Below are 27,194 nucleotides of genomic sequence, written 5' to 3' on the forward strand. Positions count from 1 at the left end.
AAGACAAAGAAGGACATCTAGTGGACAAAATAGGATAAAACAACTGGTTCTCTCTGTGTTTGTTTTCATCACTATCTATTCAACGTTTGACTTTACAGACTTGGGGATTTTCCTCTGTGTGCTTTCTCAATCTGGACAAATCTTAGCTAATAGGAATAGAACCTACTGGATCAGACAGACTTCAGCGGATAGAACACCACTTTTGTCATCTTCATTTAAGCTGGAAAAATCCTCCTATAATATTGGTGCATAGGACTGTAGAGGCGATGGTAAATTTGAGTATAAATTGGGACTGTCAATATTAACCACAAGAAAAAAGCCACAAAGCAAATATCTGGACTAGCCTGAGTGGAGGCAAGAAGAAGAGTGGAAGAACGGATGGAATGTGGATAACTCCTCTTTGGACCTGCCATTACTGCTAATACTATAGGGGGGGCATGATATTGAGGGCTGTGTTAAACTAGATGGAAATATTTGGGACTGGGCAAAACCCGTTGTTCTTATTTAACCTCTTGGATTAGGGAGAGAGGAAGGGGCTTAGTTGACAACACGTAATTGATAAGTATAAACTTGAAGAGTGGGAACTTTTTGAGTTATATAGACACAATGTCGAACACAGCAAAGAGAGCTGAGGGAGGGACACCAATGGAAAGAAAGGCATCCAAACAGGAAACAGACTTCAAAGCAGATATTTTAAGAATGTTTGCGGAAATTAAACAAAGTGAGAAAAACCTAGAAGTGAAATTAGAACAAGTAGACAATAAGATAGGGAAAATGGACAAAAAAATGGACGAAACAGTTAATGAACTAAAAGGGCAAATAAAGGAAGTATTTAGGAGGACACAAGCTGTAGAAGAAGGTTTGAAAAAAACAAGATTAGAAATGAGAGAGGTGAGACGTGAAGAGGACAAATTAAGAGCAGAGGTGTTAGAATTGAATAAAGTGCAAGAAGATATGAAAGATTCAATAGCTATGCATGAACTAAGACAGAGGGAGAATAATTTGAGACTTAGGGCGGTACCAGAAACACAAGGAGAAAACATTAAAGAGAAATTAATAGCTGAGTTAGCACAATGGATGGAACTACCAACAGATGAGATAGAAAGGACGATACAATCTGCCTTTAGACTAAAAGTGAAAACAACTAGGGCTAAAAAATTTGTAGGTGATTGTCTGATTACATTTAGAGATAAGGAAATGAGAAACATGATCCTGCAAAGAAATAGAGAAAAAAGGTTGTGCATCAATGGGAATTATATAATAATTTTTAAAGACATACCAATCAGAATTTTGAAACGTAGAGAGTCGTATAAGGCACTTGTGCAAACATTAAAGAAAAATAACATTGAGTTTAAATGGGAATTCCCGGAAGGGATCTCATTTACTTACAGGAGTAAGAGGCACAGGTTGATCAGTCCAGAGGAAACTGGGAAATTTTTGAGAAAATATAAAGAGTTGAGGTCAGAAAAAGAAGAAGAAAAAGGGGAAGAGGCAGCAGGGGGCCCAGACTCCGAGGAAGAAACAGAAAGTAGAGGAGGAGAAGAAGAGGAACAAGAGGTTTAAAAATCAGTCAAAATATAAAAGGGAAAATAAGTAAGACTAAATTCATTTATTATGGTATTAAAAATTTGTAGTTGGAATATTAATGGGATAAATGATAAGAAAAAACGAAATAAAACTGTACAAATACTAAAAAAAGAAAACCTAGACATCATCTGTTTACAAGAGACACACATAGCAAGAAGACATAAAAGAGTACTGATAAACAAAAGATTGGGAAATGAGTTTACCTCCTCAGATAAAGATAAAAAAAGAGGAGTGGTCATATATATTAAAAAGCAAATCGAAGCGCAACAAATTTTTAAAGACGAGGAGGGAAGGATAATGGTGGTCCAAATTAAGTGGCAGGGAGAAAACCTAATCATAATCGGGTTATATGCTCCAAATGATAACAAATCGGATTTTTTTAAAAATTTAGAAGAAAAACTAGCAGAGTACGCAGATCAGAAAATGATGATATTGGGTGATATGAACGGGGTGGTGTCCTTAGAAATGGATAGACTTAGGGAGGGAAGTGGTAAGGATGGGAAGCTACCCAGAACTTTCTTTTCATTGGTTAAGAACTGTAACCTGATAGATAGCTGGAGACTCAGACATCCACTGGTAAAACAGTTTACGTACTATTCTGAACCTAATCAGTCACAGTCCCGAATCGATCAGATTTGGACCTCAAATGAGCTGACTCCAAGAATTTTAAGGGTGGAGATTCAAGCTAAAACTATATCGGATCATAATCCAATAAAATTGGAGTTGAAAGGCTGGGAGGAGAGAACTTTTAGGTGGAGACTAAAAGACTATCTTCTGGACGATCAAGAAGTGGTTGATAAAGCCCAGAGAAGGTTGACAGATTATTTTAAGGAAAACATGAATAAGGGTACCAAAACAAAGGTGGTATGGGATGCAAGCAAGGCAGTAATGAGGGGCTTCTTTATCCAGCAAAACACGATTAAAAATAAAGGAAGAGAAAAATGGAAAAAAGAGATCTTAAAGCAGATAATGGATAATGAACAAAAGTTAGTCCAAAAACCAAATAGTAAGAGGATAAAGGAGAATATTAAAGCACTGCAAGCGCAGTTTGCAATGTTGATAAATAGAGAAGTGGAATGGAACATCAAAAAATTGAGACTAAGAAGTTTTGAATACTCAAATAAATCAGGGAAGCTGTTAGCATGGCAGATAAAAAAAAGGAAGGAACAGAGTACTATAAATAAAATAATAGTGGATGGTGAAGAAAAAACTAACCCCAAGGAAGTTAGGAAAGCATTTGTGGACTACTATAGTGGACTATATAATAATAGAGAGAGACATAATTTGAGGAGGATTGAAAGATTCTTAAAGGATAAAAAGGTCCAGAAGATACCAGCAGAGAAAAAAGAACAGCTGAACGCTCCAGTAGAGATAGAAGAAATAGAAAAAGTAATAAAAGAACTAAAAAGAGGGAAAGCCCCAGGCCCGGATGGGTTTACGGCTAGTTATTACAAAGAAATGATGGCTGTATTGCTGCCCCCATTGAAGGAAGTGATAAATAACATCTTAAAAGAAAGAGAAATACCAGAAACATGGAAAGAGGCATTCATTACATTAATCCCAAAACAAGATGCGGATTTATTGCAAGTTAAAAATTACAGGCCGATTTCATTGTTGAACATAGATTACAAAATTTTTACAGGAATTCTAGCCAGCAGAATGAAAAATATATTGTTAGACTATGTTCATGGAGACCAAACGGGCTTCCTGCCGGGGAGGCAGATGAAGGATAATATAAGAAACATAATAAATATTATAGAATATTTGTCGGCCAAGAGTGACAAACAAGCTATACTGATGTTTGTGGATGCAGAGAAAGCATTCGATAACACAAATTGGGATTTTTTGTTAAAAAATTTAGAATACATGGAGGTGGGTGCAGAGTTTTTTAACGGAATAAAAGCAATCTATACGGAGCAGAAAGCGAAACTGATCATAAACAACGTAGTGTCAGAAGAAATAAGGATAGGGAAGGGTACAAGGCAGGGATGTCCGCTCTCCCCATTGCTGTTCATAACTGTATTGGAAGTGTTACTTAACTCAATAAGACAAAATAAGAAGATAAAAGGAATAACAATTGGACAAAATGAATACAAGGTAAAGGCATTTGCAGACGATTTGCTAATAACAATAGAAGATCCGACGAATTCAATAAAAGAGATATTGGAAGAATTAGAGCAATTCGGCAAAGTGGCTGGTTTTAAGTTAAATAAAAGTAAGACTAAATTAATGACAAAGAATATAGATCTAAGTACAATTGAAGAAATACAACAACAAACAGAGATAGAGGTGGCCAGAAAGGTGAAATATTTAGGAATATGGATAACTCCAAAAAATATAGAACTATTTAAAAATAATTATGAAGTAGTATGGAAAGAGATTAAAAAGGATTTGGTGACGTGGGGGAGGCTAAAACTGTCTTTCTGGGGCAGGATAGCCATAATTAAGATGAATGTACTTCCGAGAATGTTGTTCCTATTCCAGAATATTCCGATAATCAAAGGCAATAAGATATTCAAAGAATGGCAAAGAGAGTTCTCAAAGTACGTATGGCAGGGCAAAAGACCGAGGATACAGTTTAAATTACTGACAGAGGCAAAAGAAAGGGGGGGATTCGCACTTCCAGATCTGAAACTATATTATGAGGCATCGTGCCTATGCTGGATAAAACCGTGGATAAAATTAGATAATAAAGAACTTTTAGATCTGGAAGGCCACGACAATAGATTTGGGTGGCACGCGTATCTATGTTATGAAAAGAAGAAGGTACACAAGGGATTTGAAAGCCACATCTTTAAAGGCCCTTTGATAGAAGTATGGGAGAGGTACAGATTTTTATTGGAACCCAGAGTCCCACATTGGATGTCCCCATTAGAAGCCACGAGTGTTAAAAAGACCAACATGAGGGATAAATGGGTTACCTATGAACAGCTGCTAATTAAAGATGGGGGGAAGTGGAAGCTAAAACCATACAACCAGGTTAAGGAAAAGGTGTTTGATTGGTTCCATTACTTTCAAATAAACGAAATGGCTAAGAAGGATATTAAAGATAGAGGATATGCGGAAAAAGATTCTAAATTCCAGATTGAGATAATAAATAATGATTATAAAATCCTATCAAAAATGTACAACCAGCTGTTAGAGTGGAATTTAATAGACGAGGAAGTGAAGTCGGTAATGATACACTGGGCAAAAGACTTCGGTTATAATATCTATTTTGAAGAGTGGGAGAAATTATGGAAAAAAAATCTTAAATTCACGGCATGTGTAACGTTGAAGGAAAACTTACTGAAGATGTTATACCGTTGGTACATTACCCCTGCGAAACTAGCAAAAATGTATAAGACATGCAGTAAATGTTGGAAATGCAGGGAAAATGAAGGGACCTTCTACCACATGTGGTGGGATTGCAAAAAGGTTAAAGGTTTCTGGGAAAAGGTATATACAGAAATGGGAAAAATTTTTAAATATACTTTTGAAAAAAAGCCAGAGGCCTTTTTGTTAGGTTTATCAGGAAAAGAGATTAAGAACAAAGATGGCAAATTTTTCCAATATGCAACAACGGCAGCAAGAGTCCTATTAGCCCAAAACTGGAAACAACAGAAAATACCGACAATAGAGGAGTGGAGAGAGAAACTGTTAGATTATGCGGAACTAGATAGACTGACGGGAAAAATTAGATATTGGAGAGATCAAAGATTTATGGAGGAATGGGGAAAATTCGTGGAATATCTGGATAATTTAAGTGAGGGACAAATAACGCTAGTAGGGTTTAAAAAAGCTCTGTGATATTTGTAAGAATATTGTCTAAAGAAAAGGGTGGAAAAGACTTTAATAATGTCAATAGATAGTAGGAGATGCGAAAGTATGTGTTGATAGACAACGGAGATTTGCGGAGACGCCGAAGGAAGTCTTAAAGAATGAATCGGTTGAATACAAGATGTGGTTTATTTGATTTTTATTTGTTTTGCTGTAAATTAATAAAAATTATGTTGGAAAAAAAAAAAAAAGAATAAAATACCATCAGGATTAAGGGGCTTTCTCAGGACAGTGGAGAGTGTGCTGTACCCTGGGGGTATAGCGTTGGTGGCAATGCTCTGTGCAAATTGGGCAGTCAAGAAGGGTCATGGGGGGGGGAGTGAGAAATGTCCCTAGTTCCACCTGATGAGTGTTGGGGGTTTAGAGGAATGTCAAACAGTCTGCCATAACTATGCCTGGCCTTGTTTCGTGCTGCAGTCAAGCCACGTGCATGCAGGGGACAATTTAGGCATGATCTTTTGAGCTGAGGGGAGTGGGCCTGAGAAGTGGACACAGTTCCACATAAAAGACACCATATGTGAACCGGAATTTGCACATGCCAATTTGTGTGACTCACTTCATTAATGGCTATCTTTTCCCTTTTTGGCAAGGATGAAAGAGTGTGGCTCACACCTGATTCCATCCTTTGAGTGGTGTCAGCTGCACTTGCTCCCGAGTTGTGAGTCTTTTTCCCAGCACACAAAGGATGTTACTGTGAAGGCAAAAGTCTGAACCAGCCTCATTCTTGAACCAGACTATGGATTTTCCTTTGAGCACAGTCAGAAGTGCTCAATGAAGGCGGAGTACACAGTGAAGGCAGAGTGAAACAACACGTTTTGTCAGATCATCAAGTTCTGTGGGCTGAGCATTGCTAGCTGCTTTAACGAGGCTATAAATCAATCTTCACAGCAGAACTAGGTCCTACTATGAAGTATGGCTCTCTAAACACATTTGCAGGCCCATGTTCCATCCACTTCACAGAACTGTGCATCAGAGGAACTTTTTAAGGATCACACAGTGGTTTTCCAAAAGGCCCAGAGGTGGCGTGAGGCTGTGGGGGGGGGAGAGGGGGAATGGGCTTTTAATTTCCTTTGTAATTAGAATTTGATTGCTAGCATAAATTATCTTGCAATACTTCCTTCCTTTTGTGCAAGTTATTTCCCACAGTGAATAACTTCAAATTAAATGACTCTTATCAACCCCAAGGCATCAGTGTTTAAAATCTCAGAGTAGGTTCCTTCAGTCTGGGAATTATAAATGAAACATAATTATGTTTCTTAAAAAAAAAATCTATGTTGAGTTTTGATTCCTTTTCCCCCGTTTTAATTATATTGTCATAATTCCTCCCCCCGACACACCAAAAATAAAAAAGTAAATGCAAATTGGAATGGCAGCCAATGGAAATGAGATACAAAATTAAGATTAACTTTTCTTCAGTTCAGATTGTTAGAGTTGCTGCAAATGTTACCCCTGCCCTGACCCTTGTGCAGAGTAGAAATGAATTTGCTCTCCAAAGTTTCAAAGCTTTACTTTAATATAGCTACATATAAACATTATAAAGATACACAGTTACAATTTATGCTTAAACAAGCAAGCAATGCAGTCCCATCTTCTTTTTTAGTCCTTAATGCAGTTCAGTAAACTTTCCTCTCTCTGGTCCCAGAGAGAGATAATAAACTTGTTCATCATAGCAGAACATCCCCTCCAACATTTCCTGCTGTCCTAAACCCTCAAACGGAAACATTCAACACCCAACCGTTCCTTAGCATGTTAACTATAGTTAAACTCCTAATGTAAACTTCTCTTTCTAGCATTTCAAATACAATATATTCAAGCACAGCATTTTATGCACATTAAGCATATATCTTTAACAGAGCCTGGGGTGCAGTGCCACAGAATTCCACCAGAGGGCTGGCGCCTCTCTCTGATTGGCTGCCAAGAGAGTTGGTCAGAAGGGGGTGGAGCCAGCACTTTGGGAGGGAGAATAAAAGGAGAGAGAAGCCGATAGCCTAACTAAGGGAAAGAGCAGGAGGGAGAGTTGCAGAGTTGGTTCTGCTCCATGTATGGAACATCCACTCTGAGGAGCTGAACATCCACAGCTAGAGAAAGGAGTCTCTGAGCTTAGATACAAAGACCGAGTGTAGTATCTTGGGAGAGTATTCAGACAGGAGGAAAGGGAAGGCTGAGTTTGTCAGTCAGGAGGGGAGGGATCCTCTAGACAGAGAAGCTCCCAGACCAGTTAAGAGAGGTGTGGGGATCCAAGGGATGGAAGTAGCTCAGGAGTGGGAGTGAGGAAAGGTTGGGAAACTGACGGAAAGTCCCCCCTTCTTTAGGAGCCAAAGTGTTAAGCTGAAACACCTACACAACCACTAAGTGAAGGAACTGAAGTGAAATAACGGGAGAGAAGCTGAGCATCGGCCATCTAGGCTGGAAACCTGTAACATCGAACTGAAGAGTATTAACTGAAAATAAGCAGCTGAAGTTGAAAAGAAGCTCCATGTTTACTACCTTGTTTAGAAGCCTGAAACACCCACTATATTTATTAAGTTAACTGTTCCCTGAAAGAACTTCATCTCCCGACAAATCATTTGTTTTACCAACTTTACTCTGTATAATAAATATTTCTTTATTTCTTCTGCCTGAGTCTCCTACTATCAAAGTTTTACTTTCACACAAAACCCCAAAGTCTTCAAGAAGATAGGAGAAACATTGGCTGTGCAAGTAACACTTGATGGATAATGTGTAAGGAAGTCTCTGAAAGTTCTAAAAACTCGGCAAGGATGATCTGTTTGTCAACAGTTGCTTAATCCAGATAGCAGGACTCAGTCTTGTGGCCAGACATCTTGCTGTAGAGAAAGGCTAAGGGACAATATATATTTTTAAGGTGTATCCCTCACAGATGTTAACAACATGTCTAAAAATGTTATCTGAAAATGTGACCAATTCCTCAAGACAATTTTGGCTGCAGCTTAGTGGCCAATGGGGGGAAGGTTGCTTCTGCCCATGACACCCGTGTTCTTCATGATCCATGCAAAATTCATTATTGCCTTGGATGTGTTGAGTGTGAGGGTATAAGACAGAGAGAACAGCATACCTTCCCCAACTCAAAATTATGAGTTGAATGTGCAGAAAACGTAGTTTCTCAGGAAGCAACGGCGTAGCTGAGGCAACTGTTTCTGAATCATGCTCCAGAAATGAGTAACAATTCTCCATTCTGCTGTAAAAGTACACATAATTGGGATCATGAGGCATGAACACCTCTCCCATCCCTTCCTGCTGCCCCAGCTGCCACACCCATGGGGTCCTCCGCTGCCTCTTCCCATCACCCCAAACTTAGTGGTTAGAGCAGCAATTATGACAGCCATGGAGAGGCCTCTTTGCAAGGTCTCCATTCCTCTCTAGTACTCCAGAAGAAGCATCCTGTGCCTGAAAGACCTTGGGAGCATCCTGTTTGCCATAGGTGAGAACTCTTAATTGGAATGTCAGGCACCTGGACCTACACATCCCAGGGCTCATTGAAGCCGTGATGCTGTTGTAAGTATATGGGGCTGCATCACAGATGCAAATAGTCATCAGACCTGTAACATCCAGGATGTCTGAAGGAAGCCTCAACCGTTTATTTTGAGGGCCGTCCCATTTTGAGGCACAACACTTTGATGACTCTTTGTTGGAATATCTGAGTCTGTTTCATCAAGACAGCTAAGCTCATGTTATATGCTGTTAACCATAGCTAATTTTTCATATTCTGACATGGAATGGTAATAAAGGTAGAACCAAATTGTAAGTAAAAAACAAACAACACCATAACTCTGTACAAATGATTAGAAGATTAGTTTATGCAAAATTATTTCTTTGCTGGTTTTAGGTTTGTTGAAGCTCTGTTGACAAAAAATGAAATTGATTGTTTATGCACACTGAAAAGAAGGGCAAATGCATAGACTAGAAACATTGTTTTCTCTCTCTTATTTCTGGCAGCTCCATTCAGTTCTTCCAAATCTGCAGACAACACTGTTAAATTTGATATTTACGGTGACGGGATAGGCCGATACAATGTCTTCAATTTCCAGCACAATGGTGGTAAATATGCCTACTTAAAGATCGGCCAGTGGGCAGAAACTTTGACCCTTGATGTTGACTCCATCCACTGGTCCACAGATGTTGTTCCAACTGCCCAGTGCAGTGACCCCTGCCAACCTAATGAGATGAAGAACATGCAGCCAGGAGATGTCTGCTGTTGGATTTGTATTCCCTGTGAACCTTTCGAGTACCTTGCTGACGAATTCACCTGCTCAGATTGTGGACTTGGGCAATGGCCCTCTACGGATCTCACCAGTTGTTATGACTTACCGGAAGATTACATCAAGTGGGAAGATGCCTGGGCCATAGGGCCTGTGACTATCGCATGCCTGGGCTTTGTTTGTACTTTCCTAGTTGTGGGGGTCTTCATAAAGCACAACAACACTCCTTTGGTCAAAGCTTCAAGCCGTGAGCTTTGCTACATCCTCCTCTTTGGAGTCTTCCTCTCCTACAGCATGACCTTCTTCTTTATTGCCAAGCCCTCGCCAGCCATTTGCACCTTGCGCCGTCTGGGCCTGGGCACATCGTTTGCCACGTGCTATGCTGCCCTCCTGACGAAAACGAACTGCATTGCCAGAATATTCAATGGGGTGAAGAACGGGGCTCAGAGGCCTAAATTCATCAGCCCACGTTCTCAGGTCCTCATTTGCCTGAGCCTTATCATGGTGCAGATTGTGGTGGTGTCTGTGTGGCTGATTTTGGAGGCCCCGGGCACTCGTCGATACACCATCCCTGAGAAAAGGCAGACTGTCATATTGAAGTGCAATGTCAAGGATTCTAGTATGTTGATCTCCTTAATGTATGATGTGATCCTTGTAGTCTTATGCACTGTGTATGCCTTCAAAACAAGGAAGTGCCCAGAAAACTTCAATGAAGCCAAATTTATTGGTTTTACAATGTATACGACATGCATTATTTGGCTGGCCTTTCTGCCAATCTTTTATGTGACATCAAGTGACTACAGGGTAAGTTTTCCACCATCATTTTAGCCAGATCCAGTGCAATATTAAATATTCTGCTCAGATTAACCAATGAAAGTCTGCTGTTTTTATGTGTAGTGGATAGGGAGCAGTGTATCATGGAACAGGAGAATCTCAGCCACTGCTTCTTAGGCCAGAATACACAGGATGCTAATGCAGGATTGGGGCTTTGGGTTCATGCTCTACCGAAAGAGCTGGATGTCATCTTTGTAGTGCTGGAGGGTAAGCATATATGAGATGGTGGTTGGAAGTATAAGCACTTGGGTGAAAATTTGGTCAATACTATTCAGTGGCAGCTTAGGTCTGAATATTAATGGCTCAAGGACAAACAATAGTAAAAGTCTGTTGCTTGCAGGAAAATTTCAAGCAGGGTGTGAAGGCATTTAACTATTGTTGGAGATTGTTCATGCTGGACTACATGAACTCGTGATCTGATTCACTGGGACATATTTTTGGTCTTCTGCTCCTATGTTCCAAAAGGAATTGAGTTTGTCTTCCTGTATGTCTGGAGAATAAGGCTGCTCATCATGGTGGCAGCATGAGTGCTGTTGCGTTCCCACCCTGCTTGTGAGTTCCCCATAGGCATCCCATTGGCCGCAGGGTTCGAGGGGCCTCTGGTCTGATATTGTGTTTGTATTGGGAATTCAGAATTCATTCCTGCTGACCCTTCTGGTTTTTTCTCCATGCAGGTTCAGACCACAACCATGTGCATCTCTGTAAGTCTCAGCGGCTTTGTTGTCTTGGGGTGTCTGTTTGCCCCCAAAGTGCATATTGTCCTCTTCCAGCCACAGAAGAATGTGGTCACGCACAGGCTGCATCTCAACAGGTTCAGCGTCAGCGGAACAGGAACCACTTATTCCCAAGGTAATTGAAGATCATGGCTGCTGCCTTCAGAGGCCCCCCCCCCCCCCAATTCTTGCTCTCCTAATTTCTCCATCACTTGGTGGGGTGGGGGGAGCAGGCAGAGACAAAAGTGGGCAGAGAAGCACATGTGAATTCTACCTTTGTGCAGGAGGCTGGTTGCCATGTGCAAGGGCATATAACATGCCCCCCCAACAAAGTAAGACTCTTTATTTGAGGACATTTTCCAGCCAGGCTGGACATGCCGGGAGGAAGACATTTGGTCCCAGGGGGCTGCGATTTCCCGGTCGTGGTTTACGGTAATTGAATTTTGAAATAAACAGCGCCAAGGCGGGTGGGAAGTAGCAACTGAAACACCCAGTATTGAAACAGGGGGGGACTTGGGTCTTTCAAATTTCAGCAGCACCCTGTGCAAGGCAAAAACTGCCCTGCCCGTCTTTCCCCTTCCGTTCTGCTCAATTCACTGCATCATATTGTGATGCCCTGCAGTGCCCCCTTTGCCCAGCACCCAGTCCGGAGGAACCTGTTGCGCTGCTCTAAATCCGCCTCTGGTTGAAAGCAAGCAATAAAAAACCAGCATTGGTTTTATTTTTATTTTTAAAAACCCCAAGTTCCAGAAATGGGACAGACGCAACTAGGTTGTTTTTTAAAGGCACTTATAAAGCAACCAGCCCAGCAACCCGCTTGCTAAGAGCCACGGAAGAGGCAGGAATCCAAGGGGAGCTGGTCAGGCATCAGCGTGCAGGATGGACAAAGCCCTTCACCTGCTGAATTTCTGCCTCCCATGCAGTTGTTAACAAACAGCACCGGAGAAACAACTTGGTATATGGATGTGAGAGAAAATAAGGGTATTCCCTTTGTATTTTCTTTCAACCCTTAAAGATGCACACAAAACACATGCTCAAAGCCTGCATGATCCAGCTGATAAGAGTCCTGGATACACAGTGCAAGAATTCATTGAGTTCCTTTGGACAAGCATCACCTTCAATTTATATCTATAAAAGCTTGGTGTGTGGGGTTTAATTGGTAGATCAGTCAACTGAACCAGTGGTAGTTTGATTGAACAATTGATTTACTTAGTTGCAATACTTATTTCTCACTTTTTATCCCCGAGAGGCTTTAAAAGTGTCTTGCACAAGAAAAGCATGCTCTAGTTCAATAACATGTTGCTTCTAAGGTGCCTAGCAGCTCCCTGGGGCAACACTTCCCTCCCTCATCCTTGGTCTTCACCCTTCAGCTGCCATCTAGGAGCAAGGCCTTCTGAGGTGAGGGAGTGGATCTGAGCAGCTGAATGGTGCTCAGGCCATAAGGGGGACAAATCCTGCCTTGCTTGCAGTTGCCAAGGGACAACTCTCCCTGATGTCTTCTGAGGCAAGAGACTGGAGGTGAGCACCTGAACTCCCCCAGCCCAAGACGGGGGCAAATCTTCCTTTGACTGGGCTCTAATAAACTGAAAGCAACTGATTACTGGATTACTGATAAGAGGCATTACATAAGCCAGAGGATTTTGAAAGTGCTGAGACTTATTTGCTAAAAATCTCTAGCCACTGCAATTCTCAGGATTCCATACTTCAGATTTATGGTATTTTTGAAACTGTGGCCTACATTTATTATTTATTATTTTATTTATTGAATGTATATACTGCCCTATACCCGAAGGTCTCAGGGCGGTTCACAGAACAAAATAAGAATATAAAACCACAAAATATATAATCAAAATGAAAGCAACAACCCAATACCCCCCCCCAAAAAAACCCCACATTTTAAATAGGATGCCCTACTATTATGCAGTCCTAATGGCTGTTTCTGTATTATCATCTGTCTGGTGTTAAGGCATTTAGTTCTCCTCTTCATCATTTCAAGACCAAGTGCTATTTGCACTTGTATTAAAAACTCTCTGTAGCTCCTGGCAATGTTTCTCTTTCAGCCTCTGCCAATGTGTATGTGCCAACCGTCTGCAATGGAAGAGAAGTTGTGGATTCCACCACCTCATCTCTGTGATCATACAGCTGGCGCTGGCATTCCTAGACAGCTGGGAAGAATTGCACATTTCTTGTGGACTCTGGAAAAAGAACATTTTTTTTAAAAAAAAAGACTAGCTTTTTTTTTCTAGAAACAGTGTAATAAATTATTTTTGAGGACTGTACAGTATATAGTGATGTTCTTTTTAGAACAAATTTAGAGCCTTCTGTGATTAACTGTTCTAAGGGATGTTGCTGTGCCACCATGTTGACTCCGCAGTGAGCGGAAGGTTGGCTGCCATGTTTGGTGGCTTTCTTTCTAATGAGACTTTTTGTAATTCCTTGTTGTAATTTACTTAGACCGCATTTCTATGTTGTATATTATGGTTACATTCTGTGCAACAAATGGTTTTCACAGCTGTATTAATTAATGTAAAGTTGTCAATAATAAAACCTGAAAAGCTTTTCAGCATAATTGCCCTTTTCCCCGCTAAGAGGTTACTAAATTTCTTCCCCAGCAGGTGTAATGATAAATCTGCCTTAACAGAGCAGTTATTTTATACTGGTTTTATTTATTATTTTATTTCAGAATTTATAAATTACTCTACATTCAGAGGATAACCATTTTACTAACCTGGGTGATCCTAACCAGGTTACAAAGCTCTTTGTGGATTCTTCGGGTCTGGTCTACATATTATCAAGGCTGGCCTTTATTGTAAGGGTGAGGTATCCCATTTCAGGTGACAGTTTTGAGGGTTGCAAATGTCAATCATTTATTTTTAACCACTAGGACAGGTGCTGAGATTAAAGGACCCCTTCATTTGGCTCTTTCAATCTTTTGGCACCAAAATATCTTGAGCCATCATATCTGCAGGTTATGGTCACCAGGGAGAAACCTCTGTGGAGCAGACTTCATAGGGTGGCAACTGTCAGCCTGCTGCAGCCAGAGTTCCTTGCCGGTGCAGGTAGTAGTCCACATGCTTGCACCATGGCACTGAATACACACCCAAAAATGGGGGCATATAATTCACAAAGCTTAGAGGTAAATGGCAACTGCTTTAAATCTGGGCAAATAAAAGAGGCAGTCAACAGTGATGGACTAGTCCTGTTATTATGGTAAGGCAACACTACCTTGCTAGTTAACTTGACAAATTTAAATTTTGTGCACTTGAAGGTTTCCATTGAAACATGTTGAGCAATTTCCTGTTTTATTGCTGTTTCCCTATATTTGCCAGTACCATATTGAGGCTTCCTTGGCAGATTAAAGGAGTAAAATATTGGGGTTCTGCCCAAGATTAATCACACTCAAGTAGATCCAGTGATTTCAGTGGATTAACTGCATGTATAACTTAGTTGGATTTCACCCATAACTAAATATTGTAACATCCTGTCTGTTACTTGAGATCTACCAGGGAAGTCCTTCTCATTGTGTGATTACCAAGCAAGGCTCAGCCTTTTAGAACTCATAATAGGGCCTTCTTGGTGATGGCATCCCGGATGTGAAACATTCTTATCCTGGAGGTTAGATCAGCATCAACACTGTGCAGTTTTGGGTGGCAAGTGGAAACATTTCAATTTCCATCAGACCTTTTGAGTAAACAGATTTGGCCCATGTGACAGTGGTGTATGCCGAGTTTTATACAGTGATTCATTTGCTCTGTAATTTTGTATCTGATTTTAACTTCATGTATGTTGTATGTTGTGGCCGATCCTGAGATTGTTTAACAATGAAGGGTGGAGTATAAATTTTTAAAAACAAACAAACAATGTTGTCTTATCTGCAAGAAACCCTTGTGTTGGGGCAGCCTGTACCTCCAATGCATAAATATTATTATTATTATTATTAGAGAGAGGCATCAATGAGCAAAAACATTTTGCAGAGTAAGATAAGTAAAAGACCAGTCCCTGCCCTGATGAGTTTGCAATTTACAGCTGACTATTAGTCTCTCTCTCCCAGGCTGGGAGCGCTGGACACACAAATGTAATGGGGGATGGAAATTGGTCCTCTATGTACAGATTTGACTGGTGAGTGTGATATGAAGAATTACTCAATGTCAGTTAAATTAGCTGAATAAATGTAGACATTTATTAGTTAAAATAAAGAGTTTTAACAACCTCCCCCATCTCCAAAAAAGAAAAAGAAATGAAAACAACAGCAGCAATTTAATAACCAATATGGCTACACATGATACAAGAGAGATTCCAGTCGCACAATCAAAATTCAATTGGGAAAGTCTCAGACTCAGATTTTTTGAGAAACTTTAAAGTAGCTTCCATGAACCACTCTAGAGTTATGAAAAGTTATGTTATAACCATGCTTCCAAAATGTGCCATTTCATGCTGAAACTTTCACCAGCCTTTCTGCCCTAGACAATGGGCAGCCCCAAGGCTAAACCGTTTTCCTCCACCAAGTATTTCATCTCTGGTCCCTGATGCTGCCCTTGATGACATCATTCTCAGACACCATCCCACAGAAAAGGCAGGCAAGGGCTTATGTAATACATAGCTTGAAGACAAAAAGAGGCTCTGACAGAAGCCCTTTTCAGGCATTCCATATGAACATCCATGCAGGCGTGGGCTAACCCTGACCCCTAGATGCCTACATCATGCACCACAGCCATCATGGAAGTGACATCAGCCTGGAAGTATGGAGTCACATGGGGCTCCCTCCATGGGATGCAAAACTTTTCAATTAAGGTTCAAGTCTCCATGGAGAGAGACCTTTCCACATGCAGGGCTGCCTCCAGACGGACACTGATTGTCAGGGCATGGCTGGCGCTCCAAGTGGCATCTAGAGGCTGAGGCTGGTCTGTCTGCGCAGGAGAGACCCTCCAGAGGTCCATCATGAAGACGGCGGCTAGGAGTCTCCAGCTTCTCACTCCAAATTTGTACTGTTTTAATAGGTTCTATGTTCTCCACGTTGTTGGACACTACCCTGATATTTTATGAGACAGCAGTACAGAAATACTTTTATGAATAAATAAACAAACAAACAAATAGAAATAAATTCTGTTCTGCAATATCAGAACAGAGTTTTATCCATGCTTTCCGTGCTGTTCATGTGGGACTAGTGAGGTCTTCCTCTCAGCTCTGAATACCAGCCAATAATCAGGACTCCTTGCTCCTGGCCCTTTCACTCTTGATCAGTTCAAAATGTTGGAAATGTGTTCTTGTCCAGGGAACTATGGGCATCCTCCCCCAGGTTCAATAAATGCATAACAGCAGAGACAGCAACCCCAATCAGACACAGAGAAGCACTATTAACATGTTAATAACATGTTAATCTTTGAAGGATGAAATTGGGTGTCCCAAATTTGAAAGGAAACTGATGTGAGCCTCAGCTGACATAGAGGGGTGTGTTATTTGCAAGGTTTAATGGAAAAAATAATCATTTGACAAATGTTGAGTGGTGGCAGTAATAAACATGAAGGTGCTTTGGAAATGAACAGTGAAATGGTGTATGATGAAAACTAGTGGTATTTCCCCCAATCCCCTTGTATCTCAGCAGTGATAAGCAGTGATAAGGCATTGCAGGCAACATGTTTGCCCAGGGAGGCTATTAAGAAAGCAAAGGTCTTCACTTTGGGGGAGACTAGAAATAACCATACCTTGTTCTTTAGGGAAAGAGAGAAAAGGAAGACAAATGTACTTATTTATTAAAAATATATGTGTATCCTGCCACACTGAGTAACTTCCACCATTTTATAAGATCGCAATAAAATATAAAGTGATATTTAAAATTAATAAAATTAAAACAGCGTCAGCAGCACACCCACCCACAACAAAATTGAAGAGTCAACTCAACTTGAGCTGGTAAAATATAGTTAAGATCTTCTCTGGGTTGGAACAAACAAGTCTCCATCGGAAATCTAAATATCAACAGAGAAAAGTGCCAGAATAGGCCCCCAGGCCAGGATGTCCAATAGCCATTGGGATCCTGACCCAGAGCATCAACCAAAGAGGTGAATAAGTAGGCAGGATCTTGTGTGAGAAAATGACCTTGTCAACATCCTACTCCCAAACTATTTTGGACTTTTATTGACCAGCACTTTGGATTGGTCTCAGAAACAGGAGTTTTGCTTTTCTGGATACCGAGACTTTGGGAGGCAAATAACTTCTAATTCTGATTTCCCTCTACCCAGTATATGTTGACTGACAACTGGCTCCAGTATCCAGCTGGAGCTCCCTTGCCTCCCAACACTCCCTGATCCAGTTCAATGAAGGGCAGTTTTACACTTTGGAGTTTCATACCTGTGCTATGTGCTAAGAGAGGTCTAAACCGTATTTGTCCATTATAAGTAGGTGGTATACATTAGCTCAAATAACAAAAGAGAACTTTATGAGACAAACAGCTATTATAAAAGTTTAAGAACAGATAACTTGACAAAGCAATGGGAGCACTGTATAATGTTTCAAGTGTGAACATCTGACTGAGGTGAAATTAGTTTGGTTTTTATTCAGGTGGACTGGGCATATGGTGGGTACCAAATTTTGCCCTCCAAGAATTAAAGTTACTTGTAGAACTTCCTGGCTAGGCAGAATTCAGTGCCCTTTAGCAAAGAGGTGATATATGCCAACAGCAAACTGAAGTGCAGAGTTACAACACAAGCCAAAAACAGGACTGCAGACAACTCCCTGTTGGTGCACAGGCTGCATTCCTGGTCAATGCGTGAAATCACATGTCATCAAACACCCATTTAAAAAGCCTGCAAACACCCTGTTCTGCCCCTGCCTCTGCTCCACCCCCATTTCAACCTTTTGGTGATGTTTTAGTGATGTCTTTATGACTTGGGGGGGGTCATTTTTGGGTTCAGTGCTGTGCGCATGTGCACGGTTGTGCACATATTGGATGCGCCTAAAACGGGAGTTGCCTGTAACTGAGAAACAAGAGGGAGTTATTAGCATGCTTTGGGAAACCCCAAGATTTCCAGAAGTAGGGAGAGAGGGCTGTGTGCCTGTTGGGCCTGTTGGGTGAGAAATGAAAACTTGGAGGGAAGGGGAATGGAATGGAACGGGTGGCTGGTACACTAAACAGGAGCACTCCATTTTGTTGTAGATTTCTTAGCTTCTAAAAAGCAAAAAAGGAAACTTCAGTGCATAGCAGGCACAGCTCTCAATCACCGCCGATGACATCAATTAGTCCAGTGCATCCAGGGCTGGCCTTGGGGGTCCCTCATTGGATCTACCTGAATGAAACGGGATGTGCAAAGCTGGAAGTCAAAGAAAGAAGCACAACATTGTTGTGGGCAGGGGTCTCTTTGTCGGTCTCAGATGGGGCTGATGAGAGTTGTGGTCCAAAACATCTGGAGGACACCCGGTTGCCAAAGGCTGTTCTGGGGATTCCGACAAATTCCCCACCTTGCCTGCCTCCGAGATGGCCCAATTAGATGGTACACTTTAACCATGGATGACACTATAAAATGGCTTTATTACACATGGCCTTAGTATCAGACAGGTATACCACTACAATGCTGTTGCAATAAATACCAAACATGGGGGATGTTTTGGGAAATAATGGCCTAGGGGCAGCACACACTGCCTACGGAAGATTGCCAGATCTTTCCCAAATACCTTCACGGAAATCCATGGCTTAGAGAAAAGAGAAGTGAGAAAGTACCATGCGTACAACTCTGAGGGTGCAGTTATTTCTACCTCTTAATCAATCCCTGAAGAAGAGGGAAGAGCAGCTCTGCTTGAGGACTACAGATAAGAGAAAAATGTAAATAATCTCCATAAAGAATTTCCACAAGCTGGTTCATGTGGGGCAGGGAGGGTCCATAGCTGTGCACAGAGCACATGAAATGTACACAGATGGTTCCATTGTCAATCCCCCTTATCTGAGATGGGGCTGGGAAAGATCTCAGGCCAAGGCCCTTGGTGAACTACAGGCAGAGCAATAAAACTTGCTGGGCTAAAGGAAACTGAGGTCTCATATGAGGAAACCAAATGAGGAAGCCACATATTTTCATGTGGTCAAGCTAGATTCCACTCAATGCATCCAGAGCCATGGCAAGAGTCACTCAGCTACGGATACAGTTGCAGTGACTCTGAATGATTTCCGTGGTCAAAGCCACAATCTTTTCAGCTGATGAAGCCATGGTCACCACTGATAGATTACTGCTGCTGTATCTGCGGATGGGCCATCTCAGGCTACCCTGTTGAAGGTGCCCCTGGGCATTCCGCACTTGACGCTCAAGTAATCAGGGGAGTCCTCTGGGGCAATTCACCTGTAAATCAGTGGGGTAGGGCAGAGGGAGGTTTGAAAGGGGACACAATCCAGGGGTTGACGCTGCCTTCACCTGCTTCAGATTAGTCCGCAGACTTTGAATTTGCAATACAAGCTCCAGTGTAAGAAGTTCTGTTTTGGTGAATGCATTAGGACCCGACTGCAGTGCTTCCCAGTCATTAGACCAAGGGCTACTTCAGACATTACTTTTCATTTCAAAAGGGTCAAGTCTCACACCTAAGAAAACCTAACAAAAAGAGGCAGAGAAGTCACAGGAACACCAGAGCGTATCAATGTCTCTCTTTTGAGGCCCAAACATGTCAAATTTGGATCGAGTATTTCCTCCCAGGTTGAGGAATGACTTACAGAAGCACTCATGCATTGCCCTGCTGCAGTGTGCAAAGTGGCTGTCCTCTTCGGGATCCCTTCTCCTTTTTAGTTTCTGAACATTAAGGGTCCTTAAGGGTCATTTCTTAAATGCCAAAAGCTATACGGTTGCTGCTTGACCTGAAACTCGATCAAAGCTGCCCCTTGCATCCAGCCCACATGCTTGAAACAATCTTGACCATGTCATTGCACCATTTGGAATGGGAAGAATTGCTCCATCCCAAAAGGGCTTGCCATGGTGAGTAACATCCACCTGACGACCCTCCAAGCTAGACGTCTTAAGTCTCGCCATGTTCCTCAGCTAGCAAAGTGACCTTCAAGTGAAGCTGTAATCCTAAACAACATCCTTACACAGGAGAAAACTCCACATCTGAGTAAACGTACACAGGATTGTACTGCTAGCCTTTCAGAGGCCTTCCATTTTAATGATTTCTTTTCACTTCCAGAAGTTGATTCTGCAGGAGCAGAAGTTGAATTCTTAATGTTAGGCAAAACACTACAGATTTACATTACAAGCACTCTCCTTTCTGAGGAGTAAAAAGAAGCCTGTCTGTAGGTCTTCTATTTCAAGTAGTGACTAGTGGTGTGATTTCAAGAGAAAGCCAGGATCCTGCCACCTCCACACCTCTGCAGATACCTGTAGTGACTAAGGAATCATCTCTATTCTTTCTAAAAGCCAGTCTCTGTTTCAGTTAAGTGACAAAAGTGATTGGGACTAAAAGGGGATACAAATAATGAAGCATGTGCCATGCCGTGTAAACTTCATGTCAGGATATGACCTCTTTCTCAGGCAGTACAGAGTGAAGCAACCCACCTCACAGGGGCAGAGAACATTAAAGGGCAGCAAACCATCTTCTGTCTTTCTTAATATATTGTTACTACTCTGGGAGGTGCCATTTTGGGTTTTCTGCAGCAAGTACCCAAACATCTTGGGCTGCCACTGCCCAAGTTTCCTCTGTCCCTGAGTAGACCTTCATTCCCAGCTCATGAGCTCATCTGCTTGACTTTCCTTTTTGGCAAGTGACTCAGTCACACAATAAGGCAACAGTCTCTCGTGTTCTTCCCTGCTAGTTTCTTCATGTTGGACTGTGCAACATTTCCCACAGGAAACCACCCTTCAGACACAAACCAGGACATGTTAGAAATGTGCTCCTGCGTAAATCAAGATCAGGTTTGCTGGTTCAAAGGCAGAGTTAAAGTCTTCATATATTTTGAGATCTTGAGGATTTCAGCTGAACAGATTCAAAGCGGTCTTCCTTTTCCTGCATAGCAAAGAGATAAGTGCTTGTATTATAGAAACAGATATAGATATGATGCACAGATCCCATTCACACAGAGGGCTCCCGATCATCTCCCATAAGGATGTGATCTGTTCAGCAGCATTACAGTCCCAGATGCTCCCAGGCTACTCATTGGGCCCATTCCAAAGACAAGTTACGTAAGGCTCAGTTTTGCCAAACACATATATCCACCGAACAGAACAGAACAGAACAGAACAGAACAGAATAGAATAGAATAGAATAGAATAGAATAGAATAGAATAGAATAGAATGTTTAACTAAGAAATTATTTCAGGCAGGGACTAAGAATTTCTTTACAGTTTGGGGTATGATGCTATGTTAATTATACATTTGAAAAGGTAAACTGTAAACAAAACATGTGGACACCCATGTTGCAAAGATATGTATCATGCACACAAACTCATTTCGGACCCAGGACTGGCTGTCTCTCACTGCCTAGTATACTTTAAGTGGCAAAACCAAGGTTTGCCATTATGTAACGTGTGAAAAACCCCAAAGCAACATGCATTTGCAGACTGAAAATCCATGTGGGCTAGTTAATATATTCATGGTTTGCTTGCTTGTTTTTTTAAAGTCAACACCTTCCAGGAAACAGAGCTGGACTTGAATCTCAAAATCTCACTTCTCAAATCAACATATCGGAAGCCTTGAGAAAATCGATATATATGCTCTTTGAAGCAAAGCTTTTATTCATTTGATTATTTAGCCTCATAACCTTCATAGAAAAACCATTCTATTTTGAAAGCTTTTGCTGTCTAAACACCTATTTTGTGGTTTTCTGTTAGCCACCTTCAGATTTTGGTAAGGTTGGGATGCAAGTACTTCAGATAAATAGACATCCTTATCTCCCATCCGTTCCATGGGAATAGCAGGGGGTATCCAGCTGTGCTGCTTTGTTCCCAGAACCAATAAAAAAATGGCATATCAACCTGCACACTTAAAAAATAACCTGAAAACGATATATAGCTGCAAATTACTGGCAGCAGCTGCTTACCTTGGTTGCCAATGATTTGAGTTTTCCTAGTAATGACTGTTTGTTTGAATATACTATTTCTTCCTCGTTATCTTCCCCTTCCATGATCGCGCAGCTGTCAGCAGCAGGAAGCTCACATTCTTTTGAATTTGCTGTCATCACCAGTTTAGAATATTTATACTCCAACCTAAAGGGTATAAATGGAGACAGTGGCATTTTTGTCCTATCATCTTCCAACACATCAAACCTTGTGACAAAACCTCACTATAAGAATTCATGGTGGATTTTAGTATTGCAGATTTGTCAGAACTTAGCAGCTAAAGTAGCCTTTTCCCAGCTTGGTGCCGTCCAGCAGTTTGGGACTCCCACTCCCATCAGCTCCAAAGAGCAAAGTACCAGGTGGAACTCAAGCCGTAGATCACTCAGATTTCAAAGAGAGTCGACATGATGTGACCCACAGAAGAGACCAGCAGGGTTTAAAGGGACCGTGCTTGGCTGTGGGTGCAGCTGGCCCTTGTGAGGGAAGCATCAGAGATGCTGTTGGGAACATCTTTCTGTGAGGTTCAGCTTCCTGACGTTCTGGACCAGCCCCAGCCATCCATGCTCCTAGACAGCAAGGGCTATCCAGGGCAGCCCGTTCCATTTGGGGGGTGGAGGATTCCCCCAGAGCAACAAGAGTCTTCCTGGCTCTGCAGTGTTTCCACTTGGCTCCTTGACTTTGACCTCCAGAAGCATCTCCTGCCGGCACAAAGACTGACAATCTCCAAGGAAGGGAGACTTCCGAAGACCTTCTTTGAAATGACTGAAAATATGGACCTAATAGACATATGGAGAACGAGGAACCCTCTTGAGAGAGAGGGAACTTTTTTCTCTCAAGCAATGATGACCTGGACCAGAATTGAGCAAATTTGGATTACTAGTGGGATGGCTCCAAAGATTAAGAAGGTAGAAATCTGCCCAAAAACTTGCTCCGACCATAACGCCGTGAAAATGGAAATGAAACTTACAACAACTGGTCAATTTAGATGGAGGATGAATGACACCCTGTTTCGAGATGAGGAGATCCACATGAAGGCCCAAAAAACTTTAAAGGACTACTTTGAAATAAATCTAAAGGCCGATGTGGAAAAAAGAGTGATCTGGGACGCAAGCAAAGCTGTGATGCGAGGATTTCTGATTCAACAAAATTCAATAAAAAAGAGAAAGCAGAATGAGAAGAAGGAAAAGATTTTGGAAAAGATAAAAGAAGGAGAGAAAAAATTAAGATCAAAACCAAAGTCCCAGGAGATTTTGAGAGAGATCAAGTTATATCAAACACAATATATGGAATTGATGAATCAAGAGATTGAGTGGAAGATAAAGCAAATGAAACAAAAGACATTTGAATCGGCAGATAAATGTGGCAAACTTCTGGCTTGGCAATTGAAGAAAAGGCAGAAATTAAATACAGTTACAAGCCTAGAAGTGGATGGAAAGAATATATCTAAACCTAACGAGATTAGAAACTGTTTTTTGAGCTATTTTAAAAAACTATACTCTCAAGGGCCACAAAATGAAAAGGACATAGATGAATTCCTTAATAAATATGGATTACAAAAAATCTCTCATCAAAGTAAGGTGGATTTAAACCAGAGAATAACAGAACAAGAGATAGAGGGTGCCATTCAGGACATGCAACTGGGCAAATCTCCAGGACCAGATGGACTGGCTTCCAGATATTACAAAGCCTTGAAGGAGTGGTTGGTTCAACCGTTAAAGGAAGTCTGTAACGAGATTTTAGAGGGGAAAAAGGCACCAGAGTCGTGGAAAGAAGCTTATATTACACTCATACCAAAGACAGAGACTGAAAAGACTCAACTTAAGAACTACCGCCCAATATCATTACTCAATGTGGATTATAAAATTTTTGCAGACATTTTGGCAAAAAGATTTAAAAGAGTGTTGATGGAGAAGATTCACAAGGACCAAGCAGGCTTTCTCCCAAAAAGGCATTTATCAGACAATGTAAGGAATATAATAGACATTTTGGAACTACTAGAGGTGAACTTAAACACCAAAGCAGTGTTGATCTTTGTGGACGCGGAGAAAGCCTTTGACAATATTTCTTGGAGTTTTATGAAAAAGAATCTTCATGGGATGGGGGTAGGTCAAGGTTTTGAGAACGGTATGGGTGCGATATATTCTGAACAAAAAGCTAAGCTGATTGTAAATAATGTGATAACTGAGGAACTTAAGATATAAAAAGGAACACGACAGGGGTGCCCAATTTCCCCATTGCTTTTCATTTCTGTTCTGGAGGTGTTGCTAAATATGATTAGAAATGACCAGCAGGTTAAAGGTGTACAGGTCGGAGCCAAACATTACAAGTTAAGGGCCTTTGCAGATGACTTAGTATTGACCTTACAAGAGCCAGACACTAGTACAAAGGGTGTTGGAGATAATTCAACAATTTGGCCAGGTAGCCGGATTTAAACTGAACAAACAGAAGACTAAAGTCTTAGAAAAAAAATCTAACAGTCATGGAGAAGGAGAAATTTCAAGAAGAGACAGGTTTGACAGTGGTTAAGAAGGTGAAATACCTAGGGGTTCACTTGACATCTAAAAATTTGAACTTGTATAAAGACAATTATGAAAAGTGTTGGTCAGAAATTAAAAAAGATCTAGAAATATGGTCAAATTTGAAATTGTCAATGTTAGGCCGAATTGCAGTTATTAAGATGAATGTATTGCCTAGAATGTTATTTTTGTTTCAAACTTTGCAGATTCTTGACAAGATGGACTGTTTCAAGAGGTGGCAGAAAGACATTGCGAAATTTGTCTGGCAGGGCAAAAAGCCCAGAATAAAATTTAAAGTACTTACAGATGCAAAAGAAAGAGGGGGATTTGCCCTGCTGGACTTAAAACTGTATTATGAAGCAGCAGCGTTTTGCTGGCTGAAAGAGTGGATGCTCCTCGAGAATACAGATATCTTGGATTTAGAAGGTTTCAATAATACATGTGGTTGGCATGCATATCTATGGTATGATAAAATCAAAGTGCATAGGGCCTTTAAAAATCACATTGTCAGAAAAGCGTTATTTAATGTTTGGATAAGATATAAAGACTTGTTGGAAAACAAAACCCCTAGATGGTTGTCACCCTTAGAGGCTAAGGCATTGAAGAAACTCAATATGGAGGCCGAATGGCCAAAGTATTGGGAAATCTTGGAACAAGATGGAGACAAATTGAAATTACAGAGTCATGAGAAATTGAAACCTAAAGTACGAGACTGGCTCCATTATTATCAAATAATGGAGGTCTACAAACAAGATAGGAAAATTGGCTTCCAGGTGGAGAAATCAAAATTAGAAACTGAATTGTTAGAACCCAATATCAAGAATTTATCAAGAATGTATAATTTGCTGCTGAAATGGAATACACAAGATGAAACAGTTAAATCGGCTATGATTAAGTGGGCACAGGACATTGGTCATAACATTATGTTTGCTGACTGGGAATGGTTGTGGAACACCGGTATAAAATTTACGGCATGTAATGCCTTAAAGGAAAATATTATGAAAATGATCTATAGGTAGTACATGACCCCAGTCAAGCTAGCAAAAATTTATCATTTGCCTGATAATAAGTGTTGGAAGTGTAAAGAAACTGAAGGTACTTTCTATCACCTTTGGTGGACGTGCCCGAAGATTAAGGCTTTCTGGGAAATGATATATAACGAAATGAAAAAGGTACTTAAATGTACTTTCCCGAAGAAACCAGAAGCCTTTCTCTTGGGCATTGTCGGCCAATTGGTGTCAAAGAAAGATAGAATCTTTTTTATGTATGCTACGACAGCAGCAAGAATACTCATCGCAAAGTATTGGAAGACACAAGACCTACCCACTCTGGAAGAATGGCAGATGAAAGTGATGGACTATATGACACTGGCTGAGATGACTGGCAGAATCCGTGACCAGGGGAAGGAGACGGCGGAAGAAGAATGGAAGAAATTTAAAATCTATCTTAAGGACTATTATAAACTTGATGAATGTTAGAATGTCGAGGTTTTGAGAAAGAAAGGGTTACAGCGATATAAGATTAGACTGAAGGAAAGATTAAGAAGACATATGTTTGACAAAACTATTTAGAAGTTGCTGGAAAATTTTGGACATTGGGATGCAGAAAGGGGAGGTATGGGGGAGTCCGAGAAAGAAGGTCTATGGAAAAAAAAAGGTCATGAAACTATACGTGTTTGTATGTCTTTTTATATGTTTGTATTGTTTTAAAAAATTTGTAAAACCAATAAAAATTTATATATATATTAAAAAAAAGAAGCATCTCCTGCCATTGTCCCCGCCCCCGAGCTGCCTATGGTTCTGCATGACACACAGCAGCCTTCTGCTTCCAGGACACGGTGCTTTGGATCTCCCAAAACCTCTAGACCCAACTTCTTTGGGCCTCATTACGTATTCCTTTGGCCACAAAGCTAAATTTCCTGCACATCTTTTTCCTGGCTCCAACTGCCATAGTTTTTGCCTGGCACATGAAGATGTATAACGAAGGCGCCAGGCGAGCCTCCCTGTGGGGAGCATTCCACAAATGGGAAGCCACCACAGAAAAGACCTGTTCTTGCGTTGCCACCCTCCAGACCTCCCATGGAGGGGTCACACAAAGAAGGGCCTCAGAAGACAATTGCAGGGTCAGGGTTAGTTCGGATGGCGAGAGCTGGTCCTTGAGGTACTGGGATCCTGAACTGCATAAGGCTTTATAGGTCAAGACCAGCACTCTGAATTGGGCCTGGAAACTAATTGGCAGCCCGTGCAGATGGGCCAAGATTGGTGTTGTATACTCAAGCGGTCTTGCCTCAGCGAATACCCTGGCCACTGAACTCTGTGGAAGCTGATGTTTCCAAGTCATCTTCAGAGGCAGCCCCACATATAACACATTGCGGTAATCTAACCTAGAGGTTACCAGATCATAAAGGACAGAAGTTAGGTTATCCGTGTATAGACAGGGGCACAGCTGGGCTACCAGCCAAAACTGATGGAAGGCACTCAATGCCAC

At 41.2% G+C, this 27,194-nt stretch overlaps 2 protein-coding genes across 2 annotated transcripts in view; one reads left to right on the forward strand and one right to left on the reverse strand.

The window, feature by feature from the left end:
- Window positions 1-15,404, forward strand: part of GRM3 (glutamate metabotropic receptor 3) — a 93,973-nt gene extending 78,569 nt beyond the window's left edge. The window contains exons 4-6 of the mRNA XM_081023545.1: window positions 9,361-10,427; window positions 11,132-11,306; window positions 13,231-15,404. Coding sequence (XP_080879671.1) covers window positions 9,361-10,427; window positions 11,132-11,306; window positions 13,231-13,304 — 1,316 coding nt within the window. The 3' untranslated portion in view covers window positions 13,305-15,404. The remainder of the gene's footprint in view (window positions 1-9,360; window positions 10,428-11,131; window positions 11,307-13,230) is intronic.
- Window positions 15,405-18,672: 3,268 nt separating this feature from the next.
- ELAPOR2 (endosome-lysosome associated apoptosis and autophagy regulator family member 2) overlaps window positions 18,673-27,194 on the reverse strand; it is a 92,776-nt gene continuing 84,254 nt past the window's right edge. The window contains exons 21-22 of the mRNA XM_081023525.1: window positions 22,173-22,338; window positions 18,673-21,139 (exon numbers count right to left, since the gene is read on the reverse strand). Of these exons, the coding sequence (XP_080879651.1) occupies window positions 21,080-21,139; window positions 22,173-22,338 (226 nt within the window). The 3' untranslated portion in view covers window positions 18,673-21,079. The remainder of the gene's footprint in view (window positions 21,140-22,172; window positions 22,339-27,194) is intronic.

This window comes from Podarcis pityusensis (assembly GCF_964106645.2).
Source record: "Podarcis pityusensis genome assembly, chromosome: 10".
In the NCBI taxonomy this organism is placed as follows: Eukaryota; Metazoa; Chordata; class Lepidosauria; order Squamata; family Lacertidae; genus Podarcis; species Podarcis pityusensis.